The 16,932-nt window shown below is 44.4% G+C and overlaps 1 protein-coding gene across 15 annotated transcripts in view; it reads right to left on the bottom strand.

Moving 5' to 3' along the window:
- ptprt (protein tyrosine phosphatase receptor type T) overlaps positions 1-16,932 on the bottom strand; it is a 415,083-nt gene that overhangs the window by 252,772 nt on the left and 145,379 nt on the right. For all 15 annotated transcript variants that reach the window (XM_046310949.1, XM_046310947.1, XM_046310956.1 and 12 more), the window contains exons 3-4: positions 8,925-9,196; positions 1,997-2,078 (exon numbers count right to left, since the gene is read on the bottom strand). In XM_046310949.1, coding sequence (XP_046166905.1) covers positions 1,997-2,078; positions 8,925-9,196 — 354 coding nt within the window. The remainder of the gene's footprint in view (positions 1-1,996; positions 2,079-8,924; positions 9,197-16,932) is intronic.

Here is a 16,932-nt window from a genome sequence, read left to right as displayed (position 1 = left end):
AGACATCTCAACATCAACTGTTCAGAGGAGACTGCGTGAATCAGGCCTTCATGGTTGAATTGCTGCAGAGAAAACACTACTAAAGGACACCAAAAAGAAGAAAAAACTTGCTTGGGCCAAGAAACATGCGCAATGGACATTATACCGGTGGAAATCTGTCTTTTGATCTGAAGAGTCCAAATGTGAGATTTTTAATTCCAACCACTGTGTCTTTGTGAGTTGCAGAGTAGGTGAACGGATGATCGCTGCATATGTGGTTTCCACCGTGAAGCATGGAGGAGGAGGTGTGATGTTGTGGGGGTGCTTCGCTGGTGCCACTGTCTGTTATTTATTTAAAATTCAATGCACACTTAACCAGAATGGCTACCGCAGCATTCTGCAGCGATACGCCATCCCATATGGTTTGTGCTTCGTGGGACTATCATTTGTTTTCAACAGGGCAATGATCCAACACACCTCCAGGGTAGGTAAGGGCTGTTCGACCAAGAAGGAGAGTGATGCATCAGATGATCTGGCCTCCACCATCACCTGACCTCAACCTAATTGAGATGGTTTGGGATGAGTTGGACCGCAGAGTGAAGGAAAAGCAGCCAACAAGTGCTCAGTATATCCTTCAAGACTGTTGGAAAAGCATTACAGGTTTAGCTAGTTGAGAGAATGCCACAAGTGTGGAAAGTTGCCAGCAAGGCAAAGGGTGGCTACTTGAAGAATCTGAAATATAAAATATATTTTGATTTGTTTAACACTTTTTTGGTTACTACATGATTCCATATGTGTTATTTCATAGTATTGATGTCGTCACTATTATTCTACAATTTATAAAATAGTAAAAACGAAAGAAAACCCTTGAATGAGTAGGTGGCTCCAAACTTTTGACAGGTACTGTATATGTTTTAAATAATGAATAGTGTATGTCATTACAATTGTCAAACCAGCACCACGTTTCAAAACTGTCAAAAAAGTCAGTTGGTTATGTGGTTGGTAGGGCTAGCTAACTAGCTAATAGCTGGCTAGCTGGATGTTTGATTTGAAAGTGAGGTTGAGGATGAATGGAGAAGTCTGAAGTAAGAGCCAAGAAAGGACAACTGAGATGGCAGAGGACGAGTGCAGATGCTTGGGAGTACTACAACCTACTTTGGACTATGGCCAACGTGCAGTGAGCTATTCGCCGCCTCAATGGCCGCCGGGGCATCACCCAGGTGAGTGCTGCTTGTTGGTGGTGGTTGAGAAGCAGTTGGCTAGCTACCAGCTACAGAGACATGCATCAGCATATATGAACTCTTTGACTCTAACAATATCAAGTTTGACGTTCATGTGAATCATGCATTGAGGTCAAGGGGAAAGCTGAGTTACGTGCGGAATAAAGAATACAAATGCACAACATAAAAAGCAGTGTTTTCCTTTTCGATTGAAAATCACTTAAGATTTCAGGTCATCTTTTCTTCCCTAGAATTGCCGTCCCTCATCTGCTCAGTGCATTGAGGCTGCTCTGTGTGTCATTGAAATGGCATTGAGCTCAGCTGATTTCCTAATCTCATTTTCACCGTGCCTGGAAATAGTGTATTCATTGATATTTCAATACGAGAATATATCTTTACGTTAATATCCCCATTGAAGAAGAAGACCGACTAGATTATTTTAACCTCAAGACATGTATTTACCTTCCGTTCCTACTGTTATTTGAATTTGGCACAAGTAGCTATGTGCTCTGTCCTAATTCTTGGGGAAAACTCTAAGTCTGGGGACAGAGAGCTAGAAAGAAAGAAGAGAACATGTCGAGGACACAGAGTGCCTTTGAGAAATCCAAAGATGTGAGGCAAAGAGGTCTGTCAGATTTGAATGATGAAGGCCCTGACTTTGTAACTTATTCTGTGCTCCGCAATCTTTCTCGTCCTCCCTCCAACCCTCTCAGTCTGTGTCCCCACCCCAAACTACACACGCACGCGATTGCGAGAGCAGATGATGCTCGGTGGGCTAGTCATGGTGGGTCACTTACGGCACGGGTGGGCCAAAACTCGGACTTCGTCCACCGCGATGAACCCTGGATGGCCCTGTATGGATATGGCCTCGAATATCACCTACCACAAAGGGAGAGAGAAAGAGAGATGTGGGGAGAGAAAGAGGAGAGAGTGAAAACACATTTTACACCATTTATGAGAAGAGCTCCTGCTTACAGCTAAGCCTGTGTGTGTGTTTGTGCGTGTATGAGAAATATCTATTTCACACTATAGGGACAAACCGAACCGTACTGGTTCTGAAATGTTAATTTGACACACTTTCCAGCACGGTTCCAGCAACTATGTCATATGCGTAAACAGGCCAGCTCAGTACCAATTGGCTTGTCTCAGCTCGGTTTGGCTCAGTGTAAAAAGGATAAGAGAGAGCAAAACAGCAGCCTCCTTTCACAGGTACAGTAAGGTGTTTTACTCTTAACATGGGGTCCAAGGTTATGTAGCTTTTCTGATAATGGTCATTTTTTGATTATAACTTCAACTGTCCATCTAAACCTGGAGGATCCCTCCATTAGACCTGAAAGTCAAACTACAGCCCAGTCAAACCTACATTTCTATTCTCCCTCCCAGGATAATGGCTCTTACTCACAGGCTGAGCATGTCTGACTTCACAACTAAATGACCAGACTTTTACAGATGTTGTAATATGTTCTGTCACTCAGCCTGCTACATTATACATCAACCCCCTACCTTCTTCCTCTCCTCCACATGTTCAGATGTCACTGCCTCTGTCTCAGCCTCTGTCAAACTGACCTGGCTGCCTTTGCCTCTTTCTCTGTCAGTCTGGCCTGGTTGCCTCTGCCTGGCTGCCATAGAAAAGCATCTTCTAACCCAGGAGGCCACAGGGTGAAGTGGGGTCATGAGCCTTGTAACCCGTGCAGTGCTCCTGTGACAGCTGGGATCCTTGTGGAACACAGTATGAGGAAGGAAGTGGCCCTCAATCAAAATGTCAAAGGGCTTGTCCGCCAGGAAAGTAAGCACCGCCCTAGAATGCCAACGATGTCTGGTTGCTCACTCATTTCAATTCCTCTTTCAGTGTTCAGCACATTCCCTGCCCCTTTTTAGCGTTCTCTGACGTAAGTTATCCACTCCTGTATCTGCTCCTTTCAGGGTACTCTGACATGAAGCGGTCAGGTCCTGTGCATTGTCAAGTGGTCAGCATTTAGCCAATTATCTTAAAATCTTAAGTGTTCTATTTTGCCTTCTACTCTCTTCAGTCATTCTAAGTGTTTAGTGTGATGCCCCGGTGTCACCGCCTGGAATCTGCCTTCATTAAAATAATCAGTTGCGTGGATAAAACGTTGCGGGAACATCTCTCTGTCTCCCCATGACATCGAGCAGCCGTACCTGGCTGGCAAGAACAAAGTTTGGGACTGTAATCTTGACGCTTCTTCTTGAGATTCAGGGGAGGCTTCGAAGTGAATGTATGCAGGGCGGCAGACTAGCCTAATCCAAGGGTTTCTGCTTAGGCCGTTATTACCACCAGACAAGACTGTTTTTTTGCCTAGTTCTTTTGTTTCAGTACATTGTGGTACACTGTGTGAATTGGGGTGGTACATGGTGTGAATTCTCAACTGCCCCAACTGCTTTAGAGGGAGGGAAATAACAGGGAGGCTTTGAACAGAGGACATGTGAGGGTTTTGATTTCTTGGACGTCAGTGGCAATTTTCAGATAAAGAACAAATGTGTGAAATGCAGAAAGAAATTCCAAACATACACACAAGTTATTTGTGTATAACATCTTTACAGAAATAATGATGTTGTCATCTTATTAAAATGCCAAGACAGACACTGAATGACCCATCATGCCTCAAATACCTTGTGGCAGGGGGCGCACAAAAAAAAAGAGAACATTCCTTTTTGTAAAATTTGCCACATCTGTTGTGCCATAGTCACTTGTCTAATCAAACACACAGTGGGGTTTTTAGTCATCGTCATACAACCACAGTCAGATTTTTAAATAAATACCGATCCTAATATTTAACAGAATAAATTAAAGTTAATGAACACCATTTACTGTCACGCCTACTCCTGCTTCCTCCATTCGGCGCTCGACGTTGCCGATCCACTAATCACCAGTCCAGGCAAACAACATTTTGCACACCTGGCAAACATCATTGCGCACACCTGCTCCCCATTGTTAAGCACACCTGGACTTCATCACCACCCTGGCCAGTGGTTCCTGGTCCCCCGCTGATGCCGTCCCCCGATTCCGCCTCCCCTGGACATCGAAGGAATCCTGACGTCGTGGGGGTTGGCTCCAGTACCTGGTGGACTGAGGTCCTGAGGAGCGGTCTTGGGTCCCAGTGGTGGACATCCTGGACCCCAACATCATCCTGGAGTTCCATCTCCGCCATCTGGACCGGCCCGCTCCTCGCCCCCGGGGCCGTCCTCCTGGCCAACTTATTAAAACGCTACGACGGACGATGACCCATCATGCCTCAAATACCTTGTAGCAGGGGAGCGCACAATTAAAGAGAACAGTCCTTTGTGTAAACTTTGCCACATCTGTACCAAAGTCACTTGTCAAGTCAAACACACAGTGGGTTTTAGTCGTCGACATACAACCACGCAGTCAGATTCTTAAAGAGATACTGAGCCTCATATTTAACAGTATTAATTAAAGTCAATGAACGCCATTTACAGTAACGCCTACTCCTGTTCCCTCCATCCGGCGCTAGAAATCGCCAGTCTGCTACCCACCAGCCCTGGCAACCCACATTGCGCACACCTGGAAACCATCATTGCGCACATCTACTCCCCATCATTAAGCACACCTGGACTTCATCACCACCCTGATTACTCTCCCTTCATCTAGCCCTCAGTAGCTTCAGTCATCAGGCAGTATTGGTTTTGGTTATGTTCAGTACGCGTCCCCTGTTTTGTATTTTCTTCATGTTTAATTATTAAACTCACCTTCTGCACTTGCTTCCTGACTCCCTGCGTATACGTTACATTTACAGACTCTTCTCAGCTGCATTAATGAACAAACTGTCAACTATTTCAAGCAGGATCATGAAATATGAAAAGCAGAAAAGGTTATGTGTGCCTTAGCCTAAGAACAAAGTAAATATTTAATTATAGCTAAGACAAAATGACCAAATATTCACATTAAAGTGAATATTTTAAAAATTAGTCTTTCCATCTCACCAAGGTCATTATGTAATATAATTATAGCGAGTACTCAAGAAACTGAATTCCATTAACAGAGAAATTCATACATTTACTGGGTTTCATTTACACATAGAAAGAGATGGGGAGATAGAGGTTCAGTGAAGAGTGACGGGGCATGAATGGATATAAAGGGTTGTAATAGTGAGCGAGACGGGCTGAGAAATACAGTATATATCCAATGAACAAAAATAAACGCAACATGTAAACTATATGTTTCATGAGCTGAAATAAAAGATCCCAGAAAATGTTCCAATTACACAAAAAGCTTATTTCTCTCAAATGTTGTAGGACAATTTGTTTTGCATCCCTGTTATTGAGCATTTCTCCATTGCTAAGATAATCCACAGGACAGGTGTGGCACATCAAGAAGCTGATTAAACAGCATGATCCTTACACAGGTGCACCTTGTGCTAAGCACTGTTAGGTTCTAAATAACTGAGTAAGAAACTGACGGACACTATAAAAGCTCCAACCAAGTTTATTCCCCCAAAGGATCGAACAAACAAATACATATTTGGTAGTATATATACCCCAATTTCGGTGGAGTCTCCTTCTCTCTGAACATTACATCTTTATTGCTAGGCAGGAAGTTAAGTGATGCGAACAATAACCGGTTTCTTATCCCTTAACATGACCTGACCTCGGCCCTCCATTCCTCACTAAACCACATCTCTCCACTCTTATCAGTGCCTGCACACGTGATTGCCTTTCCTTTACTCAATACATTCCAAGCTTAATTGCCTCCCCATATACATTCCTCCTACAGATAACCATTCACTTCTGGTGTAGAAACCAGCCTATGGCACTCAATATTTCAATAGGATACCTGATAATTAACGGTATTTCAAGTATAAAGTCAGAACTCTACAGCACAATAAAAGAGCACTCTAAAATGTGCAGTTTTGTCACAACAAAATGCCACAGATGTCTCAAGTTGAAGAAGCGTGAAATTGGCATGCTGACTGCAAGAATGTCCACCAGAGAATTTAATGTTCATTTCTCTACTGTTGGAGGCCAATGTCGTTTAGAGAATTTGGCAGCATGTTCAACAGGCCTCCCAACCGCAGACCAAGTATATGGCGTCTTGTGGGTGAGAAGTTTACTGATGTCAACATTGTGAACAGAGTGCCTCATGGTGGCGGTGGGGTTATGGTAAGGGCAGGCATAAGCTACGGACAGTGAAAACAATTGAATTGTATCGTTGGCAATTTCAACGCACAACATTATCGTGACAAGATCCTGAGACCCATATCTGTATTCCCAGTCATGTGAAATCCATATATTAAGGCCTAATGAATTTATTTCAATTGACTGATTTCCTAATATGAACTGTAATTCAGTAAAATCAATTAAATGGTTGCATGTTGCGTTTATGTTTTTGTTCAATATTTTATATAGATCCTTGATGAAAATCTGCATTACGTTGCTGTTGAGATTGGAGACTTGTTCATGAAGCAAAAAACTGTTTTAAAGTTTTTTAAGGTTGGCAAATAGGCAGTAAAGAATGCTAGGGAAATAGATGAATAATTGTAATCAAATCAGAGCAATTAACGTGGTGATTCTCATCCGATTCAATTTCACCAATAAACCCATGGTGCGAGTAATCTAGTTACTGAAAAATTATTTGTATTGAAGTTTAAGCAATTTCTTAACCTTATTTTGCTAACTTTATATAACTGCAGATAAACCAATTGGGTTCCATCTGAACATTCGCGGTCGGCGGTCGAACTGTATTGCACAATGACAGGCAATATTAATATAAAACTATAATTTTTAAAAATCATATTTCCAACAATAGGTCTACCACACAGCATACTGGTTCTGAACAGTGGCTTGAGCATTGCTATAGTTGGTGTGATAGCGGTGTAGTGAATGAACATATCAAACCTATTGCATATGTACCAAATGGAAGAAAACAGACAAACATGGGGGAATTATTTGGACTTGTCCAACAAGAAACTATTTTGTTTTCCTTGCAAACATTTTAAAAATGTTTCATGAAGTGCTTTGAGAGACTAGTCAAGGACCATATCACCTCCACCCTACCTGACACCCTAGACCCACTCCAATTTGCTTACCGCCCAAATAGGTCCACAGACGATGCAATCTCAACCACACTGCACACTGCCCTAACCCACCTGGACAAGAGGAATACCTATGTGAGAATGCTGTTCATCGACTACAGCTCGGCATTCAACACCATAGTACCCTCCAAGCTCGTCATCAAGCTCGAGACCCTGGGTCTCGACCCCGCCCTGTGCAACTGGGTACTGGACTTCCTGACGGGCCGCCCCCAGGTGGTGAGGGTAGGCAACAACATCTCCTCCGCGCTGATCCTCAACACGGGGGCCCCACAAGGGTGCGTTCTGAGCCCTCTCCTGTACTCCCTGTTCACCCACGACTGCGTGGCCACGCACGCCTCCAACTCAATCATCAAGTTTGCGGACGACACAACAGTGGTAGGCTTGATTACCAACAACGACGAGACGGCCTACAGGGAGGAGGTGAGGGCCCTTGGAGTGTGGTGTCAGGAAAATAACCTCACACTCAACGTCAACAAAACTAAGGAGATGATTGTGGACTTCAGGAAACAGCAGAGGGAACACCCCCTATCCACATCGATGGAACAGTAGTGGAGAGGGTAGCTAGTTTTAAGTTCCTCGGCATACACATCACAGACAAACTGAATTGGTCCACTCACACTGACAGCGTCGTGAAGAAGGCGCAGCAGCGCCTATTCAACCTCAGGAGGCTGAAAAAATTCGGCTTGTCACCAAAAGCACTCACAAACTTCTACAGATGCACAATCGAGAGCATCCTGGCGGGCTGTATCACCGCCTGGTACGGCAACTGCTCTGCCCTCAACCGTAAGGCTCTCCAGAGGGTAGTGAGGACTGCACAACGCATCACCGGGGGCAAACTACCTGCCCTCCAGGACACCTACACCACCCGTTGTTACAGGAAGGCCATAAAGATCATCAAGGACATCAACCACCCGAACCACTGCCTGTTCACCCCGCTATCATCCAGAAGGCGAGGTCAGTACAGGTGCATCAAAGCTGGGACCGAGAGACTGAAAAACAGCTTCTATCTCAAGGCCATCAGACTGTTAAATAGCCACCACTAACATTGAGTGGCTGCTGCCAACACACTGTCATTGACACTGACCCAACTCCAGCCATTTTAATAATGGGAATTGATGGAAATGATGTAAATATATATATATATATATCACTAGCCACTTTAAACAATGCTACCTTATATAATGTTACTTACCCTACATTATTCATCTCATATGCATATGTATATACTGTACTCTACAACATCGACTGCATCCTTATGTAACACATGTATCACTAGCCACTTTAACTATGCCACTTTGTTTACTTTGTCTACACACTCATCTCATATGTATATACTGTACTCGATACCATCTACTGTATGCTGCTCTGTACCATCACTCATTCATATATCCTTATGTACATGTTCCTTATCCCCTTACACTGTGTATAATACAGTAGTTTTTTTTTTGAATTGTTAGTTAGATTACTTGTTGGTTATCACTGCATTGTCGGAACTAGAAGCACAAGCATTTCGCTACACTCGCATTAACATCTGCTAACCATGTGTATGTGACAAATAAAATTTGATTTGATTTGATTTGATTTGATGTTGTGTGCCTTAATGAAAACCACACAGATGTGGCAGTATGTGGTGACATTGAAGCTCTCCCCTCACCTGATAGGAGTTGGGCCAGAAGGTGCTGATTGCCAGCTCGGCCTTGACCCAGCCCTCTGTCACCGAGGCGGAGGCATTCCACACAGGGTTTCCCTGGGTGCCGCCGTTCACCTTGATGTAGACGTTGAGCACCCCGGGACTGGAGCCATCGCGGCTGGATAGAGAGTAGTGGAAGTCAATGCAGTGGGTGTCATTCTCCTTCAGGGTGGGTAGGAGCAGGTGGGCCTTCTGCCCCGACGCCCGGCCCGAGCCGTTCACCACCATGAAAGAACCTATCAGGGACGAGAAAGAACCTGTTACTGTTGTCTACCAGACACGGGTTCAAATAGTATTTGTTTTCTTTCATATACACTCAACCAAAATATATACGCAACATACAACAATTTCTAAGATTTTGCTTCAGTCCCCAATGCCACCATATTCCACATAGAGTCACTACGTTTGACGAGAGCCCTATGTGCCCTGATAGAGAATAGGGTGTCAGTTCAGACACAGCCCAGGTTTTAGAGGCAAAACCAAAACATTGCGATAGTAATGAGCAATGGAATATGAGCAATGTGGTAATTTTCATCTACTGGGGTTTTACATCACACAGAGGCAAACTTTGTGCACCACAACTTTCATCCATTTGGCTGAAATGGCTCTAAATTAGTATATTTCAGTCCTCGACCATCGCTGAAATGGGTCCCAAAAAGGACCTTCGAGTGAGGAGCTTAGTCACCTCAGCAATAATTCTCTGGCAAATCATCGCTCACTGCAAATTACCAGGTTAAATAAATAACTTTTGAGGAAAAATCATTTTAGGTACCCACACACCTCTCTCTCACTTACGTAGTTCTCTTGCTCTCTCATACATTGAACAATTTCATTGATTTGACTGAATTACAGTTCATATTAGGAAATCAGTCAACAAATAAATAAATTAGGCCCTAATCTATGGAGTTCACAACTGGGGAGGGGCACAGTCTTGAGTGGGCCTGGGAGGGCATAGGCCCACCCACATGGGATCCAGGCTCACCCACTGGAGCCAGGACCAGCCAATCAGAATGAGTTTTCCGCACAAAAGGCAAAAGGGCTTTATTACAGACCGAAATACTCCTTATTACAGACAGCACCCCCCCCCAGGAGATCCCCGCAAGGTACATCAAATCAAATTTTATTGGTCACAGATGTTATTGCGAGTGTAGCAAAATTCTTGTGCTTCTATTTCCGACAGTGCAGCAATATCTAACAAGTAATCTCACAATTCCACAACAATGGGAATGGAATAAGAATATGTACACATTAATATATGGATCAGCAATGACCGAGGGCATAGGCAAGAGCCAATAAATGGTATAAAATACAGTATAACATACGGGATGAGTAATACAAGATATGTAAACATTATTAAAGTGGCATTAATAAGGTGACTACTGATCCATTTGTTAGAGTGGCCAATGAGTTTGAGTCTGTATGTAGGCAGCAGCCTTTCTGTGTTAGTGATGGCTGTTTAACAGTCTGACGGCCTTGAGATTGAAAAAAAGCTTCTGTCTCTCGGTCCCAGCTTTGATGCACCTATACTGACCTCGTCTTCTGGATGGTAAGCGGGGTGAACAGGCAGTGGCTCGGGTGATTTTTGTCCTTGATGATCTTTTTGTCCTTCCTGTAACATCGGGTGCTGTAGGTATCCTGGAGGGCAGATAGTTTTCCCTCTTTGATGCGTTGTGCAGACCACACCACCCTCTGGAGAGGCCTGCGGTTGTGGGCAGTGCAGTTTCCGTACCAGGCGGTAATACGGATAAAAGTTTGTGAGGGTTTTAGGCAACAAGTCATATTTCTTCAGCATCCTGAGGTTGAAGAGTTGTTGTTTCACCTTCTTCACCACACCGTCTGTGTGGGTGGACCATTTCAGTTTGTTTGTGGTGTGTATGCCAAGGAACTTACATTTACATTACATTTAAGTCATTTAGCAGACGCTCTTATACTTACAAATTGGTGCATTCACCTTATGACATCCAGTGGAACAGTCATTTTACAATAGTGCATCTAAATCTTAAAGGGGGGTGAGAGGGATTACTTATCCTATCCTAGGTATTCCTTAAAGAGGTGGGGTTTCAGGTGTCTCCGGAAGGTGGTGATTGACTCCGCTGTCCTGGCGTCGTGAGGGAGTTTGTTCCACCATTGGGGGCCAGAGCAGCGAACAGTTTTGACTGGGCTGAGCGGGAGCTGTACTTCCTCAGTGGTAGGGAGGCGAGCAGGCCAGAGGTGGATGAACGCAGTGCCCTTGTTTGGGTGTAGGGTGTAACTTTCCACCTTCTCCACTGCTATCCCGTTGATGTGGATAGGGGGGTGCTCCCTCTTCTTTTTCCTGAAGTCCATGATCATCTCCTTTGTTTTGTTGACATTGAATGAGAAGTTGTTTTCCTGACCCCACACTCCGAGTGCCCTCGCCTCCTACCTATAGGCTGTCTTGTCGTTGTTGGTGATCAAGCCTACTACTGTTGTGTTGTCTGCAAACATGGCCACGCAGTCGTGGGTGAAAAGGGAGTACATGAGGGTGTGAGCATTGATCTTTGTGGGGCCACAATGTTGAGGATCAGTGAAGAGGATATATTTTTTCCTACCTTCACCACCTGCTGGCGGCCTGTCAGGAAGTCCAGGACCAAATTGTGCAGGGCGGGGCTGAGACCCAGGACCTCAAGCTTAAAGATGAGATTTGAGGGTACTATGGTGTTGAATGCTGAGCTGTAGTCAATGAACAGGTATTCCTCTTGTCGAGATTGGTTAGGGAAGTGTGCAGTGTGATGAAGATTGCATCGTCTGCAGATCTATTGGGGCATTAAGGAAAGTGGGTCTAGGGTGACCGGTAAGGTGGAGGTGATATGATCCTTTAGTTCAGTTACCTTTGCATTCTTGTGCACAGGAATAATGGTGGCCATCTTGAAGCATGTGGGGACAGCAGACTGGGATAGGGCGAGATGGAATATGTCTGTAAACTCACCAGCCAGATGGTCTGCGCATGCGTCTGGGCCAGCAGCCTTGCGAGGGTTAACACGTTTAAATGTTTTACTCACGTCGGCCACGGAGGAGGAGAGCCTACAGTCCTTGGTAGCGGGCTACGTCGGTTGCACTGTATTGTCCTCAAAGCAGGCAAGTGAAGTGGCTGTTTTATTTTGTAGTCTGCCTTTAAACCCTGGCACATACGTCTCGTGTCTGAGCTGTTGAATTGCGACTCCACTTTGTCTCTATACCTACATTTCGATTATTTGATTGCCTTGCGGAGGGAAAAACTACACTGTTTATATTCAGCCATATTCCTGATCACCTTTCCATGGTTAAATGCGGTGGTTCGCGCTTTCAGTTTTGCGCGAATGATACCCTCTACCCACGGTTTGAGGTTAGGTTAGGTTTTAATAATCACGGTGGGAACATCTCCTATGCACGTCCTTATAAACTCACTCACCGAAAGAGCGTGTAAATCTATATTAATTACTCTGAGGCTACCCGGAACATGTCCCCATCAAAACAACCTTGAAGTGTGGATTCCGATTGGTCAGACCAGCGTTGAAGTCTTTGTCACGGGTACATCCTGTTTGAGTTCCTGCCTATATGAGGGGAGAAGCAAAATGGAGTCGGGGTCAGATTTGCCGAAAGGGGGGCAGGGGAGGGCCTTGTACACATTGCAGAAGTTAGAGTAGCAGTGATCCAGTGTTTTGCCAGCCCGGGTGTTACAATCAATATGCTGCTAGAATTTAGGTAGCCTTGTTCTCAAATTAGCTTTGTTAAAATCCCCAGCTACAATAAATGCATCCTCAATATATATGGTTTCCAGTTTGCATAAAGTCCATTGAAGTTCCTTGAGGGCCGTCGTGGTATCGGCTTGAGGGGGGGATATACATGGCTGTGACAATAACTGACGAGAATTATCTTGGTAGATAATATGGTCTGCATTTGATTGTGAGGAATTTTAGGTCAGGTGAACAAAAGGATTTGCATTCCTGTATGCTGTTACAATTACACCATGAGTCTTTAATCATGAAACATACACCCCCCGCCCTTCTTCTTCCAGGAGAGATGTTTATTACTGTCGGCGTGTCGCACAAAGAGTCATATCCCCAGCATATCCCCAGAGAGCCATGTTTCCGTGACACAGAGTATGTTACATTTACATTTAAGTCATTTAGCAGACGCTCTTATCCAGAGCGACTACAAATTGGTGCATTCACCTTATGACATCCAGTGGAACAGTCACTTTACAATAGTGCATCTAAATCTTAAAGGGGGGGGGTAAGAGGGATTACTTATCCTATCCTAGGTATTCCTTAAAGAGGTGGGGTTTCAGGTGTCTCCGGAAGGTGGTGATTGACTCCGCTGTCCTGGCGTCGTGAGGGAGTTTGTTCCACCATTGGGGGGCCAGAGCAGCGAACAGTTTTGACTGGGCTGAGCGGGAGCTGTACTTCCTCAGTGGTAGGGAGGCGAGCAGGCCAGAGGTGGATGAACGCAGTGCCCTTGTTTGGGTGTAGGGCCTGATCAGAGCCTGGAGGTACTGAGGTGCCGTTCCCCTCACAGCTCCGTAGGCAAGCACCATGGTCTTGTAGCGGATGCGAGCTTCAACTGGAAGCCAGTGGAGAGAACGGAGGAGCGGGGTGACGTCCATGTCCTGTGTTAATCGCACCCCCGTTGAGAACTTGGGAAGGTTGGGAAGGTTGAACACCAGACGGGCTGCGGCGTTCTGGATGAGTTGAAGGGGTTTAATGGCACAGGCAGGGAGCCCAGCCAACAGCGAGCACCTATTTGCAGTAATCCAGACGGGAGATGACAAGTGCCTGGATTAGGACCTGCGTCTTGTCCCTTCCTGTGTGAGGCAGGGTCTGCTCCCAGCTGTTCCTATTCCCCTAATCATCATTTAGTCTTCTGTTGCGGATGTTGTAGAGCATGAACCTACAGGAACGGGCCACCGCCTTGATGTTGGTTGAGAACGACAGGGTGTTGTCCAGGATCACGCCAAGGTTTTTAGCGCTCTGGGAGGAGGACACAATGGAGTTGTCACAATCCTTGCCCAAATTTCGTTTACCTTGTTATCTAGAGACTGGACATTAGCGAGTAATATACTCGGAAGTGGTGCGTGGTGTGCGCGCCTCCGAAGTCTGACCAGAAGCCCGCTCTGTCTACCTCTTTTGTGGTGACGTTGTTTTGGGTCAGCCTCTGCAATCAGTTCGAATGCCTTGGGTGGTTCGAACAAAGGATCCGCTTCGGGAAAGTTGTATTCCTGGTCGTAGGTCTGGTGAGTTGACGTCGCTCTGATATCCAATAGTATGTAATAACACTTAAGATTTTCTGGGCTAACAATGTTTGAAATAATATATAAAAAAAGACTAATTTGAGAGAAATAATATTTTTGTGCATATGGGACATTTCTGTGATCTTTTATTCAAACGCTAAAAAGTATTTGAAAGAAAACATACTATTTCAACCCAGACCCATCAAGTCTCAGGAATGTCTGAGGAACTATTGCGACAGTGAACTACTGTACTTTTATTATACAATATTGTTGGAATCTGCAAGGAGAGAAGAGAAAGACAAAGCAGAGTGATGGATCCAAAGTAAAGGTAGTGTAAAATGTGTGTGGTTCAGACAGAAAGAGAGACGAATAGGTGTGATAGGACGTGCTGCTGGAATAACAAAGAATATATTGAAGCGACAGACATTCTCAGGGACGTTGCTTTGATAACTGAACACCAAGCCAGGGACATGTCAAGGTTCTGGATCGAGTGCCTTCCAATTGATCAGCTAATCTGAGGTAAAACATCACCAAAGAAATTTGTTTCTGTTTGGAAACACACATTCAGAGCCCACATACTGCCCCCCCCCCCCAAAAAAAATGTTTTAGACTATCTCTAACCTTTTATTACCGTTTTATAGATTGGTATGTGGGTTTTATAGTTTGCCTCACATTTGGCAGTAGGTGGGGAAAAATATCTGGGAGGTTTCTGGACCAAGGCAAATGGCCTAAATCATAAAGGCTTTTGTCCATAATGTACCAACTTACATGAGAGAGTAGCAATTATAGGATTAGGTTCCGTTTTTAGAAAAACTGACTTCGGACAACATAATTTCCCTCTAAATTCATAAAAAGTGTAGATTAACTCAGTAAATTATTCCATGAAAGGAATTATTTAATTTAGCTTGAATACTTGACCCAGACAATTACCTGATTCTAACTGATACACTTCACATCCCTTCAAACAACTAGCATGTTAGCACAGCACGCTAGCAGCCAGGGCAGCTCCCCTTGAAACCATAATGGATTCCCTGACACAAATGAGAACTTAAATGTGTCAGTGGAGATCAAATGAGAAGGTAAAATGATGACATCCTCTTTCCAGGTAAATTTCATCTGCCACATTATAACTCACCAGTGACACATGCTGTCTGCTAATGTGAATAGGGTCATAGTATGGTATGTGGAATCAGATGATTCATCACAAAATTATGTTAAGCATATCAATGGGCTATGCAAAGACATCAATCATCACAACTTTGGGTCCAGAATAGGGCAAATCAACTCAGAGTGGTGAACCAATATAGTGGAGACACTAACTAGGCCATGGCTAATGAACTAGGCTGATTACATTTCTCATTCGCCTCAGCCACCGCCGTTTTACATCAGCACTCTCACCAACTTCATCTTGCCAACACACACACACTCTCACAGATACACACATTTTTACTCACACACACTATACACACCCACCGCCTCCCTCCAGCTTCAACACACAGCCAATATCTGCTTTGTGTGTTAACCAGGCCCACATAACCTCTAGAAGTGTCTACCTGACGAGTACTGGGGTGTTACATTTCATCACAAGTTTCACACCTTGTACAGGCACCATGGGGTCATATGGAGAGCAATTCAATTACCATGAAACACATGACAATCTTCTAAAGTGACATATTTTGCTGACATGACATGGTATTTTTTGACATGTAGGCCTACATCACACCCCAAACAGCCACACATCAAGTACAGAATATGGCATTTTTATTGTGATCCATCCCTGGAAAAATAGTCTGTTGGCGGTGCTCCTCGGCCCACCTTCTCCCATACACACTGAAATTAAACATAATAGCCATGGTTCCATTGCTCTATTAATCTTTCCCTCGATCCTGACTAGCCTCCCAGTCACTGCTGCTAAAGAACATCCCCACAGCATGAGGCTGCCACTACCATCCTTCACCGTAGGGTTGGTGCCAGGGTTCCTATAGATGTGACGCTTGGCATTCAGGTAAAAGAGTTCAATATTGGTTCATCAGACCAGAGAATCTTGTTTCTAAAGGTCTGAGAGTTTTTAGGTGCCTATTGGCAAACTCCAAGCGGGCTATCATGTGCATTTTACTGAAGAGTGGCTTCAGTCTGGCCTGATTCGTGGAGTGCTGCAGAGATGGTTGTCCATAATGTGCCTTATGTAAATGTGAGAGGAACTCTGGAGCTCTGTCAGAGTGACCATTGGGTTGGTCACCTCCCTGACCAAGGCCCTTCTCCCCCGGTTGCTAAGTTTGGCTGGGCGGCCATCTCTAGGAAGAGTCTTGGTGGTTCCAAACTTCTTCCATTTAAGTATAATGGAATATTGCAGAAATTCTTTCATAGCCTTCCCAAGATCTGTGCCACGACACAATTCTGTCTCGGAGCTCTAAGGACAATTACTTCGACCTCATGGCTTGGTTTTTCCTCTGACATGCACTGTCAACTTTGTAAATTATTTTGACAAGCGTGTGCCTTTCCAAATCAATTGAATTAACCATAGGTGGACTCCAACCAAGTTGTAGAAACATCTCAAAGAAAATCAGTGGAAACAGGATGCACCTGAGCTCAACTTCGTCTCTCTAGGCAAAGGGTCTGAATACTTATATAAATAAGGTATTTATGTTTTTTTTTAAATAAAATGTTGCACACATTTATAAAAACCTGTTTTCTCTTTGTCATTATGGGCTATTGTGTGTGTATTGCTGAATTTAAAAAAATAAT

Source organism: Oncorhynchus gorbuscha, linkage group LG18, assembly GCF_021184085.1.
Source record: "Oncorhynchus gorbuscha isolate QuinsamMale2020 ecotype Even-year linkage group LG18, OgorEven_v1.0, whole genome shotgun sequence".
NCBI classification, from domain to species: domain Eukaryota; kingdom Metazoa; phylum Chordata; class Actinopteri; order Salmoniformes; family Salmonidae; genus Oncorhynchus; species Oncorhynchus gorbuscha.
This window is presented reverse-complemented; position numbering and strand designations above follow the sequence as displayed.